Below are 21,336 nucleotides of genomic sequence, written 5' to 3'. Positions count from 1 at the left end.
GCCGCAGCAGGAGCGCCGGCTCCAGCCTCTGGGCCCCTCTCCGAGGTTACCCCTGAGAGCAGGTAGAGGGAAGGCCTGGAAAGGGAGACCTGAGACCTGAGCTCCTTGGCGACGATGGGTCGGGGTGGGGGTGGGGAGGGTGAAGTTCATCATCCCCCCAAAGGCTTTTCCCTTCTGGTCTTATTCGTTGCTGTGACAATCCCGGGGGGAGGGGAGGCTGGCAGGAGTTTCATCCTCATTTGACAGAGGAGGAGAAGGAAGAACCGAGGGTTATCACCCTGATGGAAATGGCAGGGGAGCCCAGCTCTAAGGTGTGGGACTTCTTGGTCTGTATAGCCATTGCCTCTTCTCTTGCGAGGGGGTGGGGTTGTGCTAGAGTCACAGGCGGCTCTGGAGGGAAGAGTTAAGGGAGAAGATTGAGTTCCAAATAACTTCCAACAATATTAGCTGGAAATGGAATGGATGCCCTGTGAGGTGCCAGGCTCCTGTCCTGGGAAGTCCAGTGGAGGCTGATGGCCATTGACAGGGGTGCTGTGCAAGTAGTTTTGCACTAGATGGAAAGTCAAGCAATGAAAAGGCTCTCCCACATCCTAGAGTCTCTGAAATATTCAGGGAGCAATACTCACTGCCAATCACTCTACCTACATTTTCCAGTGCATCCTCCCTGAGCCCCTTCCAGATAGATAACGTTATCCTCATTTTTGGGGGGGGAGGGGGGTTGTATTTTTTAGGCCTCACTATGGGGCATGACGGAAAAGGCGATGGCACCCCACTCCAGTACTCTTGCCTGGAAAATCCCATGGATGGAGGAGCCTGGTAGGCTGAAGTCCATGGGGTTGCTCAGAGTCGGACAGGACTGAGCAACTTCACTTTTACTTTTCACCTTCATGCATTGGAGAAGGAAATGGCAACCCACTCCAGTGTTCTTGCCTGGAGAATCCCAGGGACAGGGGAGCCTGGTGGGCTGCTGTCTATGGGGTCGCACAGAGTCGGACACGACTGAAGCAACTTAGCAGTAGCAGTAGCAGTATGGGGCATGAGGGGCTTCCCAGGTGGTCAGTGGTAAAGAACCTGCCTGCCAATGCAGGAGAGGTAAGAGACACCAGTTCCATCCCTGGGTGGGGAAGATCCCCTGGAGGAGGGCATGGCAACCCACTCCAGTATTCTTGCCTGGGAAATCCCATAGACAGAGGAGCCTGGCGGCTACAGTCCATAGAGTCAGGCAGAGTCGGACACGACTGAAGCGACTTAGCATGCACATGGGGCATGAGGGATATTAGTTTCCCAACGAGGGATCAAATCTGAGTCCCCGGAAACCAAGGCCCCTGCACTGGGAGCACAAGGTCTTAACCACTGGACTGCAAGAGAAGTCCCTATCCTCATTTTTTAGAGTGGAGGCCCCACAACACCTGCCGAGATCACACTGTTAGTACTATGACAGACTGGATTTGATTGGAATTCCAACTCCAAGGCCAGGCTCTCCTCCTATGCACTGATGCAAAGGCTTGAAGAAATCAAATACTGGAGGGTCATTGTGAATGTGTGTGTGTGTGTGTGTGTGTGATGTAAATAACTTTATTGGATTATATAACAACTCTAATAATTGTGGTGGCTTTTCTGTGGTCATTAGGGTAAATTGTGTTTAACCACATTGTAGTTATAGAAAATTATTAGGAACATATTTATTTGACAGGCAGTTTTCAATAACTGCTTTATTTCTGTTGCTTACAAGGGCTTCCCGGGTAGCTCAAATGGTAAAGAATCTGCCCACAATGCAGGAGACCCAGGTTTGATCCCAGAGTCAGGAAGATCCCCTGGAGAAGGACATGGCAAACAACTCTTCAATAAATAGTTAGAAATGTGAAAGGGTGAAGAAATCACATTACACCAACCTCATTAAATGTTACTTGAGCTGCCTTAGCCTGGTGGTGCTGGTGGTTTAGTCACTCAGTTGTGTCCGACTCTTTGTGACACCATGGACTGTAGCCCATCAGGCTCCTCTGTTTTTGAGATTTCCCAGGCAAGATACTGGAGTGGGTTGCCATACCTTCAACAGGGAATCTTCCCAATGCAGGGATCGAACCTGCATTACAAGTGTATTCTTTACCGACTGAGCCACCAGGGAAGCACGTCTTAGTCTGGCTTCCTTTAAATCATAGAGGTGAGTTATCTGGACTAAAAATGTCCCATTTGGAAGCATGACTTAGGAGAATATTACTGAGATGACACTGAAAGCCCATATGCAGTTATTTGCTTCTGCAGTGGACTGCAACCAGAGTGTTAAGGTTGTTAGGAAGGTCCAAGATATTTCAGGTAAGGGATGAAACAGCTTGGGCAAAAGAACTGCAAGGTGAAAGTAAAAAGTATTTCCACATACTCCTGAACCCATCTGTTTGAAGCAAAATGTTAGGATGATGGAAATTTGGAAGATGAGTCTAAAAATGGTAACATGATATCTGATCAGAGAAGGCCTTGAATGTTCAGGTGAAGACTGAACTATAGTAGAAATAGGGACCCACTGAAAGTTTTGGAGCAGTGGAGTTCCAGCAAAAGATTACTCTGATGTGGGTGTGGTGGTGGTTTGGTCACTAATTCGAATCTGACTCTTGCCACCCCATGGACTGTAGCCCACCAGGCTCCTTTGTCCATGGAATATTCAAGCAAGAATATTGGAGTGGGTTGCCATTTCCTTCTCCAGGGGATCTTCCTGACCCAGGGACGGAACCTGGGTCTCCTACATTGCAGGCAGATGCTTTACTGACTGAGCCACCAGGGAAGCGGATGTGGCTATGGAGGGTTCTTTAAAACAAGAAGCTATCAGAGACAGGGACAAGAATAAGACTCCTTGTGCAAGGAGTAATTCGTTATCCACTTAGTATTCACTGGAACTCTGTGAAGTAAGTATTATTATTATCTCCATCCTGCAGATAAGTTTACTGAGGGATAATTAACCTACTCAAGGTCACAGGGACAGTCTGTGGTGCAGCTGGGATCTGAACTTAGGTCTGGCTGGTTCCATAGCCCTGTCCACTGCACATGCTGAATAGTTGCCTGCATGTGACAAATACATAGGACCAAGAGGAGGAAAATAAGAGTAATTCATGTGGGCAGGGTTCAGGACCAGGTCATCCTTTTCAGGGCCCAATATAAGAAAATATTGAGAATTTCAAGACAGAGACAGCAGAACCTTAGTCTAAGCCCAGGGCCCTTCTGAGAGCAGAGCCCTGTGTGACTTCCAAGAAGCCAATCTATCATTATGACAACTGACAAATCGCCTCAAAGCTTAGTGGCCGAAAACAATAGCATTGACTATACCTGTGAGTGTACATTCTGTGCAGGACTGTGAAGACAAGCTCAGTTCTGCTCCGGCAGTGTTGGCTGGGATAGCTGGAAGGCTGGGGCTTGGAATCATCTGCAGTTTTGCTCTCTCACCTGCCTGGCCCTTGGGTGGGAAGTGAGCAGCTGGGAGCTGCAGGAATCACAACCAGGACCTCTCAAGCATCCCTCTCCTTATGTGCTTCCTCCGCGTGGTCTTTTCAGCACAGCAGACTTCTTCCACAGTGGTTCAAGGTGTAACTGCATGTCAAGAGAGGGAGAGAGAGAGAGCCAGAACCAGGCACAAACCCTGTTGCCTTTTATGACTCAGACTTGGAGGTCACGTGGCATCATTTCCGCTGTTCATTATGAGTTCCTAAGTCCGGATCACATACAAGGAAAGGCAAATTTGACTTCAGCTATTTCTCACAAGAAAGACTTGGTAAAAAAAAAAAAAAGAAAGAAAGAAAGACTTGGTAGATATGTTTTTCTTTTTTTCCCTTTCCTTTTTTTCTGTATTTTATTTGATTTTTATTGGGGTATAATGGCTTTACAATGTTGTGTTAGTTTCTGCAGTACAATGAAGTAAATCAGCTATTTGTTGTTAGTTGCTAAGTTGTGACTGACAGTTTTGCGACCCCATGGACTATAGCCCTCCAGGCTCTACTATCCATGGGATTTTCCAGGCAAGAATACTGGAGTGGGTTGCCATTTCCTTCTCTAGGGGGTCTTCTCGACCCAGGGATCGAAACTGCATCTCCTACATTGTCAGGCAGGTTCTTTGCCACAGTGCCATACATATACATGTATCCCCTCCCTCTTGAACCTCCCTTCTACCCCCTCATCCCACCTCTCTAGGTCATCACGGAGCATCGAGCTGCGAGCTCCCTGTGCTGTACAGCAGCCTCCCACTAGCTAGCTATGGTAGTGTATATACGCCAAGGCTACTCTTCCAACTCATCCCACCCTCCCCTTCCCTCACTGAGGGTAGACAGGTTTTTCAAACCAGCACCGTTGACCTAATGAGTGACTGGATCTGATGGGTGCTTCTCCTTTATGCCTGAACGGCTCCCACCAGTCATTCTTTGTAGTTTCCAAAAGGCAACTCCTAGTGGTGATAATGCATTAAGCCTGGATAATAGGTTTTGGCAGCTCTGGGGGATTTAAATTATTCCTGTGCCTCCTGTTGGCCCAGGTCCCGACAGTAAACAGATGGGGAGGAGAAAACAATTTGAAGATATCCAGGTGGGGAGACCAGAATGGTAGGTATGTGTGAAGCCCCTGCAGAGCAGTCCAGAAAAACTTCTGGGAGGAAAATTGCCTTATTGTATAATATCACCAGGTGCCACGTTTTACACATCTTGTCTTATCGAACCTTCACCACACCCTGAGAGATGCTCTCATCATCCTCATGTTACAGATCAAGGTTCCAAAACACAGAAGTCACACAGTTGGTGAGTTTCAGAGTCTGCATTTGAACTTAGGCCAGCCTGAGGTTAGGGCCCATACCGTTAAACTTTGGGCTACATCCCCTATTCCTTAGCAATTCTGTGTTTCTGTTTTTCTCTTAAATTGTCGTTTTAACATTTGTATCTTTTCCTATTTACATAAATATGTAGTGTTATGGAGAAAAAAGAATGAGTAATTTTACCTAATATTATCATCTTACTTACAAGTTAGTGCCTACCATATAGTAGTGTGCTCATTAAATATAAGAATTGAATAGAACTAGCCCTTATTCTATAGACTTATATTGACACTTGCCTTCCCTACGAAGGCTCACCTCCTTTGTCCTTGTCACCAAAGGTCTTGACTTGGGCTGCTGCTTCCCATGGCGTCCTCTGCCTCATCCAGACCAGAGTCTATGCCTACTGTTGTTCTCCTTTTGGCCTCTTCTGGCCAGCTGGCCTATTCAACCATTTTGTGCCCCTATTTCTACCCTAGAGCCTGGAGCCCTCAGCCTCCTATCTTCAAACCCGTAGCACACTGGGTACCAAGAATTGGGTGAGGCAGCCCTCCTGTCCACTCACCTAGACCCTTGCTAAGCCATTGCTTTCTAACCAGAAACCCACTGTGGGCAGGGCCTTTTCTCTGATCCTCACCCTCACATAATGCTGCAGTTCTTGGATTTTCACTCAGTCTCCATGGGGTTTCCATGGAGATTTCTATCTCAAAGCCCCTGCTGGGAGTGGTGGTGAACAGCACATCCTGAAAACCCTAATAGCTTTGAACGCTGTTCCCTCCAGTCCTTCATCACTTGTCTTCTGAACTTGATTCATGATCTCTTTCATAATACAGAAGTTCATACTTTTAATATACTCAAATCTGTCCATTTTTTTCCTTTAAAACAAATTTAGAAATATTTATCATTTTTAATGGCTCTGTCACATAGTATGATTTGCTTAGCCTGTCTAAATGTTACACATTCAGGTTGTTTACAGTTCTTTGACTGCTATTAATAGCACAGCTATAAATATCTTTATAATTTCTTTTCTATTTGTGTTCTTCCTTATGTAATCCTCAGGATGACACTGTTAGATCAGAGTTTTATGGTAATTAATTGGCAGGTTGCTCTACTGCCGGGGTCCAGCCCCGGCTGATCCGGGGAGTTCGAAGCGGGGACGGCGTCAGCGAGGATCAGGATACAATAGCTTCAATTAGATATTAATTAAAGATGTAAAGAGTAATAGAATGAGGATAGCTCAGTAGGAAAAATCAGTGGAGAAAAGAGGCTGAGTAGCTTGGTTTACGCGGGAGACCAATAAAACTTCAAGACAAGAAGCTTGCACCACTTACGTAGGTCGCAGGCGTCCTTCCGTTCTCCCGAAGGAGAGGAGACACTGAGGCCTCCCCGGTCAGATCTTAGAAGCCTAGACAAAATTAGTAAGCTTGGTGGGTTCCGCACTCCAGATGGAGACTCAGCCAGAGTGTAAGAGAGACAGCGACATGGGGAGACCAGTATTTTGAGAAACTGATCCCAATTCTTTATTTTCCATGGTCTACTTTTATACACTGAGATGTTATGCAAAAGTCACGTGGGGTCAGCAGTCCTGACTTTTATCAAAGTCAGGTGCTTCATACAAATGTATACAGAGGTCTTAGGGGTGTTACATCATCTTCTGGCCAGGGGGCCTGCTGACAATTTATGACCCTCTCCTTGTGACAGCAGTCAGTCAACCAGGACACTTATTTCTCCAGGGGTGATTATTCTTAAAACAGACGCCACCCAAATAAAGTTACATTCCTATAGGGTGAGGGTATAGTAGGTTTTAGTTAAGGAAAGAGTTTACTTAGCCTAAGGTCTAACGTGATTTATATCAAAGGTTAATACTTATTTCTTCTATATATTCATTAATGTGTGTAAGGGCAGGGGATGTGGAGACTTAGCAACAAACATTGGCTCAACAAATGAAAAACCCTTCACCAATACAGTTTCTAATCAGCCCACTATACTTATACTAATGGTTTTCTAACTTTTCTAAGGAACCTGTTTTTAGAAGGTTTAAAGCCTCTCGTGCCTCTCACAGTTGGGAGGCTGTGAGCAATCACATGTGGCCGGACAAGCCTGTCAGGCAGGCTAGAGAACCTTCAGAGGAGTTTGTAGGTTAAAACACTTTGTCACGCCCAGGAGTTTTTATTAACTGGAGCTCTAAGTTAACTCCTTCTCCGAAAGAGGTGGTGGGGGACAGCCCCCCGTAAAGTCAGAGGTGTAGGTGAGAGCACAAAGTAGTAAAGTAGGCAGGCTCTGGTTTTGGGGGTGGATGCTCGAGAATTTCCAGGGGGACTCCTGAGGCTCGATCCCACCTTTGCGTATGTCAAGCCTCCTTCCTCATGACCTTTGCCACGGGCCGAGTGCCTCACTCTGGCCCCCAACACTCTAGAAATAGTTCAGGTTTATAGCTTTAGTTTATAGTTTATAGCTCCTAAAACAATATAGGTTAATACTCATAATTCAATTTCTTCAAGGGTTGTAGGACTTTTAGAATTTGAAAAAAAAAGCAAAATTTGCTATTTCTTTTGATGTCAGTTTTGATGTTAAGTTTTTCTAGGAAAATGGCTATATCTGCTAAGTTTACAACTGTCTTCTATTTCTACAGTTACGTCTGCTTTTAATTCCTAATGTTGTTTATTTGTGCCTTTTCTCTTTGTTCTTAATGAAAATTGTTGGACGTTTTCTAACTTATTACTCCTTTTGAAGAAACACAGCTGTTTAGCTTTGGACGATCCTCTGTAGAAGGAAATGGCAATCCACTCCAGTACTCTTGCCTGAAAAATCCCATGAACAGAAGAGCCTGGTGGGCTACGTATAGTCCAGTCCATGGAGTTGCAAAGTCAAACATGACTGGAGTGACTTAGCACACACAGATAGATGCATACTCCTTTCTATTGTATTTTAAATTTATTCTATCTTTTGTTATTTCATTTCTTTTAATTTCTTTAGGTTTATTCTCTTTTACTAGCTTCTTGGGTTGGAAACTTAACTCATTAGCTTTTAGCCTTTCTTTTAAGTTTTTAAGTCAATTCATTTCCCCTCTGTTTTAGCTATGTATCTTGCTTTGATGTAAATGTTTCCAGTATTATTCAATTTTAAGTACTGAAAAATTTCCATTATGATATTTTTCTCTGATGTATATTTAAATGTGCCTTTTACAGTTTTTATATAACTTATAATTTTTTTTTTTTTTTTGGCTGTACTATGCAGCTTGTGGAATCTTAGTTCCCCAACCAGAGACCCAGACCCTCATCAGTGAAAGCCCAGAGTTCTAACCACTGTACTGCCAGAGAATTCCCTAAATGAGATTTTTTACATCATTTTTGTTACTGATTCCTAATGTAATTGCTTTTAATCTCATAACAGTATGAGACTGATTCTTTAATACTTGTTGAGTCACATTCTTTGGCCTTCTGCTTTTCAGTTTTTATAAATAATCCACATGTGTTGAGAATATGCATTTGCTAAGTGACTGGAGTTGGGTTTTCTATTTGTCCATTAGCTCAAGTTTAGTAAATGTTTTATCCAATCATCTGTCTACGTTTTTACTAATTTGTAGTCTATTTAATCTTTCAGATACTGTTTGATATATGTTAAATTCTCCCCCATAATAGCAGATTAGATTTTTCTGATTGAGTTTATGCCAGCTTTTTTTCTAAAGACTTTGTTTTAGAGCAGTTCTAAGTTTGCAGCAAAACTGAGAAGTTTCCCATGTAATTCCCTATATACGCACAGCCTTGTCCATTATCACTACGCCCACCAGAATGGTACATGATGAATTGAGAACCTAAACTGACACAGCATAATCATCCAAAGTCCACAGTCAACCACAGGGTTCATCCTTGGTGTTGTACATTCTATGGGTTTGAACAAATTCCCTGGAGGAGGAAATGGCAACCCACTCCAGTATACTTGCCTGGAAAATCCCATGGACAGAGGAGCCTGGCAGGCTACAGTCCATGGGGTCACAAAGAGTTGGGCATGAGTTAGCAACTAAATAACAATAGGTGTGTAGTGTTATGCCATTTATCATTTTAGATGTTTTAAGGCTATGTTATTAGGTATCTACAGGTTCAGAATTATTATACCTTCCTAGGGGATTAAATTTTCATGCATTTTATAATGACATGCTTTTATCTATAATAATGCTTTTCACCTTAAGGTCCATTTATTCTAATATTGATAAAGCTATGTTGGTTTTCTTTTCTCTAGTATTGCTTTATGTATCCTTTTCCCACCATTTTGCTTTCAACTTTTCTGTGTTAATCTCTTAATCTCTTGAAAATTGCATGTGATTTGTATGTTGTTTTATGTAATTTTGATAATCTCTATTTCTTAACTGATGAGTTTATACAATTTATGTTTATTATGATTACTGATACACTTGGATCTATTTTACTGTCTTATTTTATGCTTTCTACTTGTCTTCCTTTTTAATCATTTAATTCATTTTTAGCTTCTCTTTTTTCTGTTTTCCTGCCTTCCTTTGGAATGATTTTAAAAAATTTCCATTCCTTTTTTTTCTGCTTGTTTGAGGTCAAACATTTCATTTCTATCTTTTAGCGGTTATTAGAAAAATTTTACATGCATAGTTAACAGTTGATCATTATGTCCACTGTCTTCCCAAAAAACTGTCCTCACCTTATATCTTAATGTTGTCCAATAATGTAGCTCCCACCATCTTTTTTTGCCCCATATAGTAATATAATTATAATTGTTTAACAATCTTTGTTAGATTTCCCCACATTCTGATTTGTGTGTGTGTGTGTGTGGTTGCGCTGGGTCTATTTTTGCGAGCAGGCTTTCTCTAGTTGCGCAAGCTAGGGCTACTCTTCATGGGAGTGCACTGGCTTCCTGATGTGATGGTTTCTCTGTGGAACACAGGCTCCAGGTGCATGAGCTGCAGTAGTTGCTGCACGCTGGCTCAATAGTTATGGTTCACAGGCTTAGTTGCTCTGCTCAGTGTGGAATCTTCCCAGGCCAGGGATTGAACCTGTGTCCCCTGCATTGGTAGTCAAATTCCTATCCACTGTACCACCAGAGAAGTCCCATTCTGATTTCTTCTTTCACCCTTTTCCCATGCATTCCAAATGTTCCTTCTGGGATCATTTTCCTTCTTCCTGAGTTATACCTCTTAGAATTTTCTTTAATAGAGAACTGTTGGTGGTAAATTCTGTTATCTAAAATTTGTCAAACATTTTTTGTTTAATCTCATTCTTAAAAGATAATTTTGCTGAGAATAAAAATCTAAAATGGCAATTTCCCCCACCTTTTTTGACACATTGAAATATTATACTACTGTGTTCTGGCATCACTGTTGCTGTTGTGAAATCAGCTGTCCATCTAATTATTCTTCCTTTTAGGTGATTTGTCTTTTCAGTTTGAGTACTTTTGAGATCTTCTCTTTTTCTTGGTTTTCTGTTTTTTCAGAACAGCAATTCTAGATGTGTATTTCTGTTTATTTAATCTGCCTGGGCTTGTTGGGCTTCCTGGATGGGAGTTAGTGTTTTGCAACATAGTAGAATAATCTCAGCTACTATTTCTTCAAATTCTGTTTTTAATCCAATTTTCTCTATTATCTCCTCCATGCTACTTTGTTTTATATTTTATATGTCTTTGACTCAATTAACTGTACTCTGGACCATTTATTTAGATCTATTCTCCAGTTCACTAATTCTTACATCATCTGTGTCTAATTTATTTAACTCACTCATTGCATTTAAAAGAGAATCAATCTTTTCTTTGTATAAGTTACATTTTGAGAGGATAGCTATTTGAATCCCAAAGATATGTAAGGAATCTCCTGTTAGTCTCTTCACATTGAATGGGCCCAAGCATTCTTTATCTCTGGTCTTTGCTATTGCATGAAGCATTCAGCTGATAATTCATGTTCAGTTGGCTTGGTTTGGCAGATACCCTAGGCAAAAGTTGACTTCAAGCACAGTTTTCCCCCAGGGATTACTGTTTCCACTGTGCCTTTATGCTCTGGGTATTTCTTACTTTCTTGCCAACTAAATGCATTTAAAAATATACTTTCTACTTTTATCTAACTTTGTAGTTACTTTCATTGGAATGTTTATTCTCATACTCCCAGACATGGAAGCCTGGATATTTTTCTAGTCCATCCTTTCATTGAGGTGTGTTCCCTGTGGCGGGACCGCTAAAGGTCCCCAAGCAGTATAGAGAGCTCAGTTCTGTCTCCCTTGGATGGGTCCAAGACCTATCTTCTCTCCTGGCTACAACAACTAAAGCCCAAGGATCTACGTTGCCAGCCAAAGTTCATGAACATTCTTATTTTTTTTTTAATCTATATATTTACTTATTTTTGGTTACATTGGGTCTTGGCTGCAGCACAAAGGAACTTATGTTGTGCTTGGTCTCAGTAGTTGAGGCATGTGAGCTTAGTTGCCCCGCAGCATGTGGGATCTTAGTTCCTGGACCAGGGATTAAAACCACGTCCTCTGCATTGGAAGATGGATTCTTTACTGGATCACGAGGGGAGTCCCCATGAACAGCCTTAAGGCAGCTGTGCATCTACTTGACCACACCAACAAACCATGTAGATTTACTGTATCTTTTCGGGCCAACTTATGCATAGAAAAATGGGGACAGTGTCTATGACTCTCTGTAGCTTCACTTACTTGTGGTCTTCCATGCTCAAGACAGCTCTATTTGTGTAATAGCTACACAAGCATCTACCTGTTGGCCAGATGCTCACCAGCTTTAGGAAGATCTCTTAGGAAGATGATATCTTCCTTTACAGTGGTTCTGAACCTTGTCAGGGTCATGGAACTCCTTGAGAATTGGCTGAAAGCTATGCTCCTTTCTCCAGGAAAATTCAATGCCAGTCAGAGTATAGGGCACTATTTCAGAGGGTTCCTAATTGTCTGCTGTAGATGATCAAGGACCTGTTGATTTATCTTCCTAGAAAGGAGTTTGAGGTTTCAGGCCTCAGCTCTGGAGGGCTTCTGCTTCCTCAGAAACTCACATGATATGTACACGATCCTGGAACTAATGAGAAAGCTTCTTGCTCTGTGCTTTGGTTGATCCTCTATTTGACTGTTTTTATTTAATCAATTGATTGTGCTGCCAATGGACCTACACAATGTAGGCCTAAAAGAACATTTTTGTTTTTTTCCTTTATACTGAGATCTGGTTTCCCCAATTGCGTTTAGTAAATAGCAGTTCTTGGGACCACTGTTATATTGACCCTGATTTGTTGTGTTTTCAAACCCTACCTGAGCGTTGACCTATTTCAAAGAGTCTGAGTTTCTTTTGATTTGTTCTTCAGTGAGTTTTTAATAAATGCAAACCAACAATTTGTTTCCCTTCCTATTTAAGGCTTTTTGTGACTCTCTGCACTTCTTTTTAAAAGATATTTATTTAACTGGCTACACCAGGTCTTCATTGCGGCATGTGGGATCTTTTAGTTTCAGGATGCAAACTCTTAGTTGTGGCCTGGTGGGATCTAGTTCCCCACCAGGGATTGAGCCTAGGCCCCCTGCATTGGGAGCGTAGAGTCTTAGCCACGGGACGACCAGGGAAGTCCCACTCTTGGCATGTCTAGTTTGGCCTTTTTCTTAACCTCTCTGAACTAGTTTCCACCTGTCAAATAATTGGACTGAACTAAATCAGACATGCTTAAACTTCACTTCTCTGAGCACTCCCCCTGCCACACATTAATGTTACCTGTGAAATAGAGATTATTAGCATATCGTTTGTTTTATTTGGGTATCTTCCTCGAGGTTTTGTGCATTAATACTCTGCAGGGGTATGCAGGATGGAGTGGGGGATGATTATAGGAGCGGCAGTGAGGGCTAGTAGCTGTGACAAAAGTTGCTGTAACAGCTCCTGACAGCTCTCTGACATCACATGTCTGGAGTGACTTGGGCATGCACTTCTCTGGGGGGAACAGGAGTGGGGTGCAGGGAGAGGCTCCTGTCTGCAGCTCAGCTTCACCCAGCACAGGTCTGCAGTATGCCCTTTACATGCTGGATCTGAAATAAGATGTATTGGGGATCGCTGATGTCCTGTGTGGCTCCTCCCTGTGCAGGAGTCCTGTCCCCTGGATGGCAGGCAGAGGCAGAGGGAGGTGTTGCTGTCTAATCCATCGATCCCCACTCTGTGGCAGACCCCTTCCCTCTGCTTCCCTACTCCTGTTCCTACTTCCAGTTACAGGAAGGATGTTACCTGTGAAGATGAGAACGTTACTGCTGCTGCTCCTGCCCCTGAGTCAGGCTGCTCCCAAAGATGGCACCATGAGGTAATGGCATTCAGAGGGCAGGGCCATGGGCCCAGAGCAGGGGGAGTCTCAGGAGGGTGTGGTGTGGGCCCCTCTGGGAGCTGGGAGAGTGGGCATACACTCCTTGATTTCTGTGTCATCCCCACCACCTCAACCACTGCATTGTGCTTGTCAGAGTGTCCTCTCCAAAGTGGGCATCGACACCTGTTTTCTAGACTCACTTGGAAGTGGGAGCTCATTTCCAATGAGGTGTGAGGTTATGCGCTTCAGAAGGGGCTGCTTTTATCAGGAGCTTCTTACAGTGGAAGCTCCAAAGAAATAGAGATCCTTAGCATATCATGTGTTTTATTTGAGTATCTTCTTCGAGGTTTTGTGTATTAATACTATGCAGGGGGTATGCGGGCTGTGGTCAGGGGATGGATACACGAGTAGCAGCGAGGGCTGGCAGCAGTGACAAAAGTTGCTGTAACAGCTCCTGACAGTTCTCTGACATCACACGTCTGGAGTGACTTGAGCAAACAGGGATCCCTGTCCAGAACTATGAGAAAATCTTGAGCGTTATAAAAACCCTTGAGCAGATTGAAACTCTAAAACCAATGTCTACACCTCAACGTGGTGGGTGAAAAGGGTCCATTTTATGTTATAGAGCACATTGGGTCTATATAAAACTGGGCAGTACCAGGGCTCAGCTAGAGACCTGTCCTTTAGCAACCAACATCACAGGAGAAGAGTTGCCACAATCCACATCGTCCTGCCACCCACTGTGTTGGTTTCCTGGGGCTCCACCTTGTGTCTACTGGGTGTGGCCTCCTCCAGCCACCACCTAACCAGATATTTTATTGGGATTTTCACTTAACATCTAAGCTAGGAATCTGCAAAGGTAGAATCTGGGGAGTAAGGTCGTGCTCCTGAGGTTCCCCACAAGGCTTTTGGGGACCTGGAGAAGCAGCTCCTTTTGGGCCTGGGAGGTGATCTCTATCAGGAGCTTGGGAGTAGAAGGCTATGAGGCTGGGCCCTAGGGGAGGCTTTTTGCAAGGCCAGTCCTTCCCTCCCTCTCCAGGTTAGACCCTGAAGCACAGCATCTGCCTCTGCCCAACCCCTTCGAGCCAGGCCAGGAGCAACTTCGGTGAGTAGGCTGGGGTGAAGCCAGGCCTGGGGCTGCAGACTGGTGTCTAGTGGGCTGATTTTCCATTTTTTTGCCAGACTTCTACAGAGCTACCTAAAGGGACTAGAGAGGATGGAAGAGGAGCCAGAGCACATGAGCCGAGAGCAGGGTAAGGGGCTGGGCCGATAGGACCAGTGGACGGGAGGCTCAGGGCAACCAGAGCTGGGACTGACATCAGGCGATCCCGTGACTCCTGCCTGATCCAGCTGTCCCCTGATGCCTCTTCTAATCCAGTTTCTCTTCCTTAGTTCTCCTCTACCTCTTTGCTCTCCACGACTACGACCAGAGTGGACAGCTGGATGGCCTGGAGCTGCTGTCCATGTTGACAGCCGCTCTGGCCCCTGGAGCTTCTGACTCTCCCACCACCAATCCGGTAAGCCCTTCTTCTTCTCCATGAAGAAGACCCAGCTCCTTGGGGGTTTGGGTTTGTTTTTTTTAAATTTATTTTTGGCTTCACTGGGTCTTCATTGCTGCAGGCGAGCTTTCTCTAGTTGTGGCAAGTAGGAGCTACTCTCCAGTTGTGGTCTTTGGGTTTCTCATTGTGGTGGCTTCTCTTGTCGCAGAGCACTGCCTAGGGTGCACAGGCTTCAGTAGTTGTGGTGTGTGGGCTTAGTTACCCCCAGGCACGTGGAATCTTTCTGGACCAGGGCTTGAACCCATGTCCCCTTCATTGGCAGGGGGATTCTTAACCACTGACCACCAGGGAAGACCACCAGGGAAGTCTGCTTTTGTTTTTGTCATCATGACTTTTTTTTTAGTGAATCCCCTGTAAAAGGAGGGCTTAGAGCCCACATGGCAGGGATGTAGGGTGTAGGGGGAGGGTCAGGGTTCCTGGGAGCATCCCGTCACTACAGACTCTTCCACAGGTGATCCTGGTAGTGGACAAGGTGCTGGAGACTCAGGACCTGAATGGGGATGGGCTTATGACCCCTGCAGAGCTTGTCAATTTCCCTGGAGAGGCTCCGAGGCACACAGAGCCCAGAGAGCCTCCGGAGCCACAAGATGTTGAGATGCAGCCTCTGTTGGCTAAAAGCCCATCGAGACAAGAAGAACATGACGCTCTGAGTCCTGGAGAAGCAGCTGGAGGACAGGCAGAGGCCAGAAGGGAGTTCTTGGAGCCTGTACAGGAGGCTGGGGGACAGGCTGATGCTGTAAGAGAAGCCCCAGGCCCTGGAGGGGAGGTTGGGGGACAGGTAGAGACTGGGGACGCTGGACAGAGAGCAGAAGAACTTCTAGGAGAAACACTGGGGTCTAAGAACTCCCCAAATGAGCTTGAGGTTCATGCTATTCAGCTGGAGAATAGTGAGATGTAAACCTTGAGGGTACAGGTTTGCACCACTAGAAGTCTCAGTGTTGGAACATAAGCTCTAAGGGTAGGGTGTGTATATTAGGATGACGACCACCTCTGTGCCCCCTCCTTGGCCCCAGTAGGTGGTAGGTCTTTCTGTGCAGTTCAGTTCAGTCTGTGCAGTTCAGGGAGACCCTAAGTTGAAGGGCAGCTTTAGGGCCCAGATGACCAATAAAGAACTGAATGAACCCATCCCCCTGGGCCATTGATCCTCTGGCCCAGCGTGCCCTGGCCTCAGACTGCAGGGGTCAGGGACCGGACAGGCCTCTTGGGAGGGCAGGAATTCAGTTTACCCAGTGTTCCTAGATGAGACACAGAAGAGTTCAGCACTAGGCCACAGCCAGCTGCAGACAACCGGGGAAGGGAGCTCAGCCTCTCCCCAGGGCCCAACCGCTGATGCACCCTCCTGTATTCAGGGCAGGTCTGCTCCATCACCCTGTATTGCTCCCCACACCTGAAAATATTAATAATAACTGCCACTTAGAGTGCCTAGTGCACACCAGGCATCATGCTGGGCATTTTATAGATTGTGATTTCACCCTCACCATAATTGTATGACCAGGTGCAATGATCTCTATTTGATGATAAAGAAATTGGGGAAGATGGAATTCAGTAACATACCCAAGTTGAAAGTGAAAGTCACTCAGTCGTGTCCTGCTCTTTGCAACCCCATACAGTTCATGGAATTCTCCAGGCCAGAATACTGGAGTGGGTAGCCTTTCCCTTCTCCAGGGGATCTTCCCAACCCAGGGACTGAACCCAGGTCTCCTGCATTGCGGGCAGATTCTTTACCAGCTGAGCCACAAGGGAAGCCCAAGAATACTGGAGTGGGTAGCCTATTCCTTTTCCAGGGGATCTTCCCAACCCAGGAATCGAACCAGGGTCTCCTGCATTGCAGGCAGATTCTTTACCAACTGAGCTATCAGGGAAACCCGTACCTAAGGTGACATAGCTAATTAGTGGCCGATTTGAATTCAGGTCTGTCTGACCCTAAAACCCATACCTTTGATCACATTCTATGGCCTCACCCTGCTGCCCCAACTCCCACATGGACATTTGCTAATTCCCACATGCCTTCAGTCTGGGTCTCTCCCAGGGAAGGCACCACTGTATCCTGGGTCACATTTGTGGCCGAGGCACCTTCTTGACTCCAAGGCAACTTCCAGGGTGGGGCTTGGGGGAAGTTACTGGGGAGATATTTTTGGATTGTAGAGGCTCCACCAGACCACAGAGTAGGCTCCCTGCCTGCTGGCCTGTCAGGTTGCCTCAGCCACGTGGACATGCTTGTGGCCACTGGAGTCTTGTGACAGCACCAGCACCCAGAGGAGCTTGTCTCATAGCTTGTGGTTATTGGGAAGGCTCCCTGGGGTGGAAGGGGTTAAGTCTCCCCTCCCACTAGGAAGGCTCCAAGTCAGGCCCTCTATCCCTGCCTCCTGGGCACTGACACCCACACTGGTGGCTGCTCTGCACCAGGAAGACCTGGGCCTCCAGCAAGGGCACAGCTCATGGCAAGCCTGGGTCGCTTCCTGCTGCTCTGGTCTCCGCAGGCCCTCCTCTGGGCTTGGACAAGAGGTGAATTTGGGGAAATAGAGAAAAAGAGGGCAAAGGATTGTTGGATCAAAACCTCTGGAATCCCCAGCCAGAGCAGCTCAGTCATTGAAAACCCACAGACTGCCAGGAAGAAGCTGGCTCTGGGAAGATTTATTTGCTCTGCGACTCTGCCAAGTGAGATGCCAGGTCACAGGTGGAGCCCTCCCGCAACCCGGATCAGCCCAGGGAGAAGGGTAGCCCGATGCCAGGCTGGCCGCAGAGAAGGCAACAGGAGCCAGTGATGCCAGCCTGGGGTGGGTGTGAGCTGGTGCCCGCTGCCACAGAGCACTCATACAATGCCATCAAAACCCTGCAGACCGCACTTCTTGCCGGCCACCTGGCAGCCGAACCTCAGTGCCTCCTGCATGCTCTTCCCTGGAGAGAGGGACAAGTGGCCAGGTCAGCCGGGTCTTCGGGGCAGGGGCAGGCCCCAGCCCTGTGCCTCCTGCTGGGGTACTCACCCTGGGACAGGCTGAAGATGACTGCCGCGTTGAAGGTGTCTCCGGCCCCCAGAGTGTCCACCACGCGGGGCGGTGGGAAAGCATCGGAGTGGAGCAGCCGTCCATCAGGCCCCAGCGCGTCGGCGCCCTCCTCCGCCCAGGCACAGACCAGCGTGGCCCTGCGACACCCTCCTCTCAGCGAGCTGTTAGCCCAGCCCTGGCCCCAGCCTTGTCCCCCTCCCAGGGCAGACCCTGGATGCCAGGCTCCCTCACTGCTCACACCCGCACCGGGGCACAGCCTGGCTTCTGCGAGCTCGCTCACCCCTTCCTCACGCGGCTATACAGGCCCCTCAGGGCCTCCTTTGCTGACCGGAACCCGAAGTGCTTGGCCACATCTTTGCTGACAAACACCTGTGGGCAGTGGAAGAGAGGCTGATGGTTATCTGAGCTCTAGCCCCAGCTGTCCCATACCACCAGCCGCCTGGCATTGATATTATAACGCTGTTCCTCCAACATGGCCGCCTAAGCCCTCAGGTAGTACCCCGCCGTACCTCACGAAAGGTTTTCTCACTCGCTCAAGACATGCTGGAAAGCAGCCATGTAAGCTGTGACACAAAAGTCCCAGCCTATTTGTTCTAAGATCAACGAATCTCCTCACAATTGAAAACCCAGGGTGGGTCTTGAGCGCCATCTTGGGGTGCAGTCTACCATAAGCGGGTTAAATCACGGCTCTCAGGAGGGTTTTGGTTTTGTTTGGCTTTCCTCATACAACTATGCCCTCTAAGTCTGATTTCTTCATCTTTAAAACAAAGGGCTGGGGGGTTCTAGAGCTTTCTTAACACCAGCTACGCATTAGAATCACCAAGGAGTTTTATTAAAAAATACTTCAGGCTCCACCTCTATCAACCAAATTGAAAAAAAAAAAATGAAGGTGGGGTTCAGGCATCCACATTTTTTTAATGTGCAGCCAAGAGCCCAACCTGCTTCACAATGGTGCTAGGATTATCACCCAGATTCCATTTATGTTCCAAGCTTATATGGGCAAGTCCCCTTCCCACCCTCCCTCACCCCCTAGTGGCTCCCACCCCATAGTTGGAGGGCACCTTGGAGAATGGTGCCATCCTGTCATTTGACAAGAGGAAAAGACAGGAGGCCCATTGAGGAGAGGCTGGCCCTGTGGCTGGCTGTCCTGGCCTTGTCCAATCCCTCTGGACATACCCATGAGCCCCCTGGGGTGGAGAAATTCTACTTCTTGGCTACTCTGGAGGTCTGTGCAAGAGCCCAAAGCACAGACCTCTGTCTCTTTGCTTTGCCCCCACCTGCCAACATCACCATGTGTGAAAGGCAGGACAAGGGAATACTCAGACTCCATTTAAGAACCAGATTAAGCTGGATGTGGCTGGGAGCTGGGGGGAGTGTGTGAGGTAGGGGGTGGGTGCTGCAGGGGACACTTACCACATCTCCATAACCAAACAGCTGGTACAGCTCCTCACGTGGCTTCTCCACCTCCACAGACACCTGGATCTTGCTTTCTGGAGGCTGCCTGGCATTGTGCTGTTCTATCCGCTGTAGCATCTTCACCTGCTCTGATGCGTTCCGGCCCTGGAGCAGAGCAGGGCAGGGCAGGAAGCTCAGGACCAGCCGGGCTCATTCCTCCCTTCCCGCTGGAACTATGGGTGGTGGGGGGAGAGGAGCCAGGGCTGCTGAGCGGGAACTCATCCTAAGTCTCAGAATTCCAATGCTGTTATGGACCTTGGAGACCTTATCAACCAGCCCTCCCATTTCACAGATGAGAAGACTAAAGAATAAAAGAGACTTTCCTGGGACTTCCCTGGCAGTCTAGTGGTTAAGACTTAGCACCCCCAATGCAAGGGGCATGGGTTCAATCCCTAGTCAGGGAACTAAGGTCCCATATGCTACACAGTGTGACCAAAAAAAGAGAGAGACTTTCCTAAGGACTACAATAAATTAAATGACAAAGCTAGGACTAGAACTCAGGACTTCTCAAGATCTCCTTCCATCTAGATTCTAAAAGTTCTCTTGGAATGAAGACTCTAGTTTCCTTTATTTGGGAGCTGGGTTGGGGCCTCTCATTCCTGCCTTCCCCAGAGTTAACAGATCAGGTCTCCCACAGCCTGGCTCCTGCTGTGGGAGAGGAGGTGGGGCAGCCTGTAACACAGAAAGCACCGGACTTTGCCTAGAGCCAGCCTCCTGCTTCTGGTGCCTATATCCTGCTGTGTGATCTTGAGTACATCACTGAATCTTTCTGGGCCTCAGTTGCCCACCTGAAAACATAAATGAGGACAGAGAGGGGATGGGTTGGGCGGTGCTGGGCTCATTTATCTCTAAGGAACTCCATGGTTCGAAAACTAAGGAGGCAGAACATGCGGAGGGGCTGGAAGGTCGAGGCCCTCAAAACCCAGGTAGGGCAGGGCTTGCCTCAATGTGGATCCACTTGAACCGGGTCAGCTCAACCTTCTCAAAGTCTTTAGCAGACACATCTGGCAGGTTCCTGAGTCACAGAACAGAGAAGGCACAAGGTGAAGTCAGCCAGAGCCAGGATCTCTAACTTGTTGCTAGGGCCCCTATGCCTGGCACTGCCTGCAGCATGGCAGGAAGCTGGATCTACAGCACATGCTTCCGAGGCTCAGCCCTACCCTGTTCCAGGCTAAACTTGAGACCACTCCTTACTCCACTGAGCTCCATCCAGACAGGGAATTGGAGGCAGTTTCCTAGGGTGCCCCTTCCTGTGTTTGAGGCTGTGATATTATCTAAAGGCAAATTCATCCACTGCATGTGTTAAGTAAGCGGCCAATCCCACATGCTTTGGAGACCACATCTCCCAAAATGCTCTAAGAGCACCAGGGACTACAATTCCCAGAATTCCTCTTGCCAGCAGCCCACACAGCTCCCAGCATGCAGTGTCCCGGGAAACTACAAAGGCCACCGCCATTCTTCCCAGAGCTCGGGTCTGGTTCTACTCACTTCTGGCTGCCCCAGCAGTGTCAGCACTACTGTCCTGAGTTTGGCAGCTCCATGTTATGATCCTGAGATCAAGGTTGGTGATTGAGGATAAATTGATTTTTGGCTGACTTACGTGTGGAAACCTGGGAAGGGTCTGCCTTGATCTTCCTTAGCCAGAGACCTACACACAGCCAGTGGCCTCCCCTCCCTGTTCTGCACTGAATCCTCCCTCGATTTAACTAGCTGCCTAACTGTGTCCCTTCTGAGGTGCTTCCCCATTGGTAAACGGGGCTGACCCCTAGCCTAACAGGCCTGCTGCAGCTAGAGATAACGTGTGTGGTTATGCCTGGACCGAGGCCAGTAGGCAATAGACAGTTCTCCTTGGAGCTTCTCTCCATCCCTTCCTGTGAACAGCCATATTGTGTCCCTGATCAAAGTTGCTACAGAGTGTTGCTCAATGGGCAGATGACTAAGCATTGCCCAATATGAAGATTGCCTCTAGGATGTATGCCTACCCACTCATTCGTTGGGACACAAAGAGCCCAGGGCCACTGGTTACAAATCTTGTCCTAGAATGACTGCCCCTCCCCCAGGCCCAGTGGTTATGCTGGGCAATAGGGTCAGCCGGAACCCCAAGGCAGTTGGGCTTGGGCCATCTCAGCCCTAACAGAGTACCTGGCACACACACACACTAGGTTCTCAGGAAACTAAACCTCTGAGATTCTTCAGGAGGGAATCTGGGAGAGATAAGTCTCTCCCTGGCAGCCTGTGACCCTACAA

At 47.1% G+C, this 21,336-nt stretch overlaps 2 protein-coding genes across 4 annotated transcripts in view; one reads left to right on the top strand and one right to left on the bottom strand.

Moving 5' to 3' along the window:
• Positions 1 to 16,200, top strand: part of CGREF1 (cell growth regulator with EF-hand domain 1) — a 16,510-nt gene extending 310 nt beyond the window's left edge. Inside the window, exons 2-6 of the mRNA XM_010840614.1 lie at positions 12,980 to 13,070; positions 14,110 to 14,175; positions 14,253 to 14,323; positions 14,463 to 14,587; positions 15,081 to 16,200. Of these exons, the coding sequence (XP_010838916.1) occupies positions 12,991 to 13,070; positions 14,110 to 14,175; positions 14,253 to 14,323; positions 14,463 to 14,587; positions 15,081 to 15,527 (789 nt within the window). The 5' untranslated portion in view covers positions 12,980 to 12,990 and the 3' untranslated portion in view covers positions 15,528 to 16,200. The remainder of the gene's footprint in view (positions 1 to 12,979; positions 13,071 to 14,109; positions 14,176 to 14,252; positions 14,324 to 14,462; positions 14,588 to 15,080) is intronic.
• A 270-nt stretch (positions 16,201 to 16,470) lies between these two features.
• The window catches only part of KHK (ketohexokinase (fructokinase)), a 14,044-nt gene continuing 9,178 nt past the window's right edge, over positions 16,471 to 21,336 (bottom strand). Inside the window, exons 4-8 of one of the 3 annotated variants that reach the window (XM_010840613.1) lie at positions 20,032 to 20,104; positions 19,048 to 19,194; positions 17,915 to 18,003; positions 17,614 to 17,771; positions 16,471 to 17,527 (exon numbers count right to left, since the gene is read on the bottom strand). In XM_010840613.1, the coding sequence (XP_010838915.1) occupies positions 17,442 to 17,527; positions 17,614 to 17,771; positions 17,915 to 18,003; positions 19,048 to 19,194; positions 20,032 to 20,104 (553 nt within the window). In that variant the 3' untranslated portion in view covers positions 16,471 to 17,441. The remainder of the gene's footprint in view (positions 17,528 to 17,613; positions 17,772 to 17,914; positions 18,004 to 19,047; positions 19,195 to 20,031; positions 20,105 to 21,336) is intronic. The other 2 variants (XM_010840612.1, XM_010840611.1) reach the window with 2 other exon arrangements.

The sequence above is a fragment of the Bison bison genome, unplaced genomic scaffold, assembly GCF_000754665.1.
Source record: "Bison bison bison isolate TAMUID 2011002044 unplaced genomic scaffold, Bison_UMD1.0 scf7180017864145, whole genome shotgun sequence".
NCBI lineage: Eukaryota > Metazoa > Chordata > Mammalia > Artiodactyla > Bovidae > Bison > Bison bison.
This window is presented reverse-complemented; position numbering and strand designations above follow the sequence as displayed.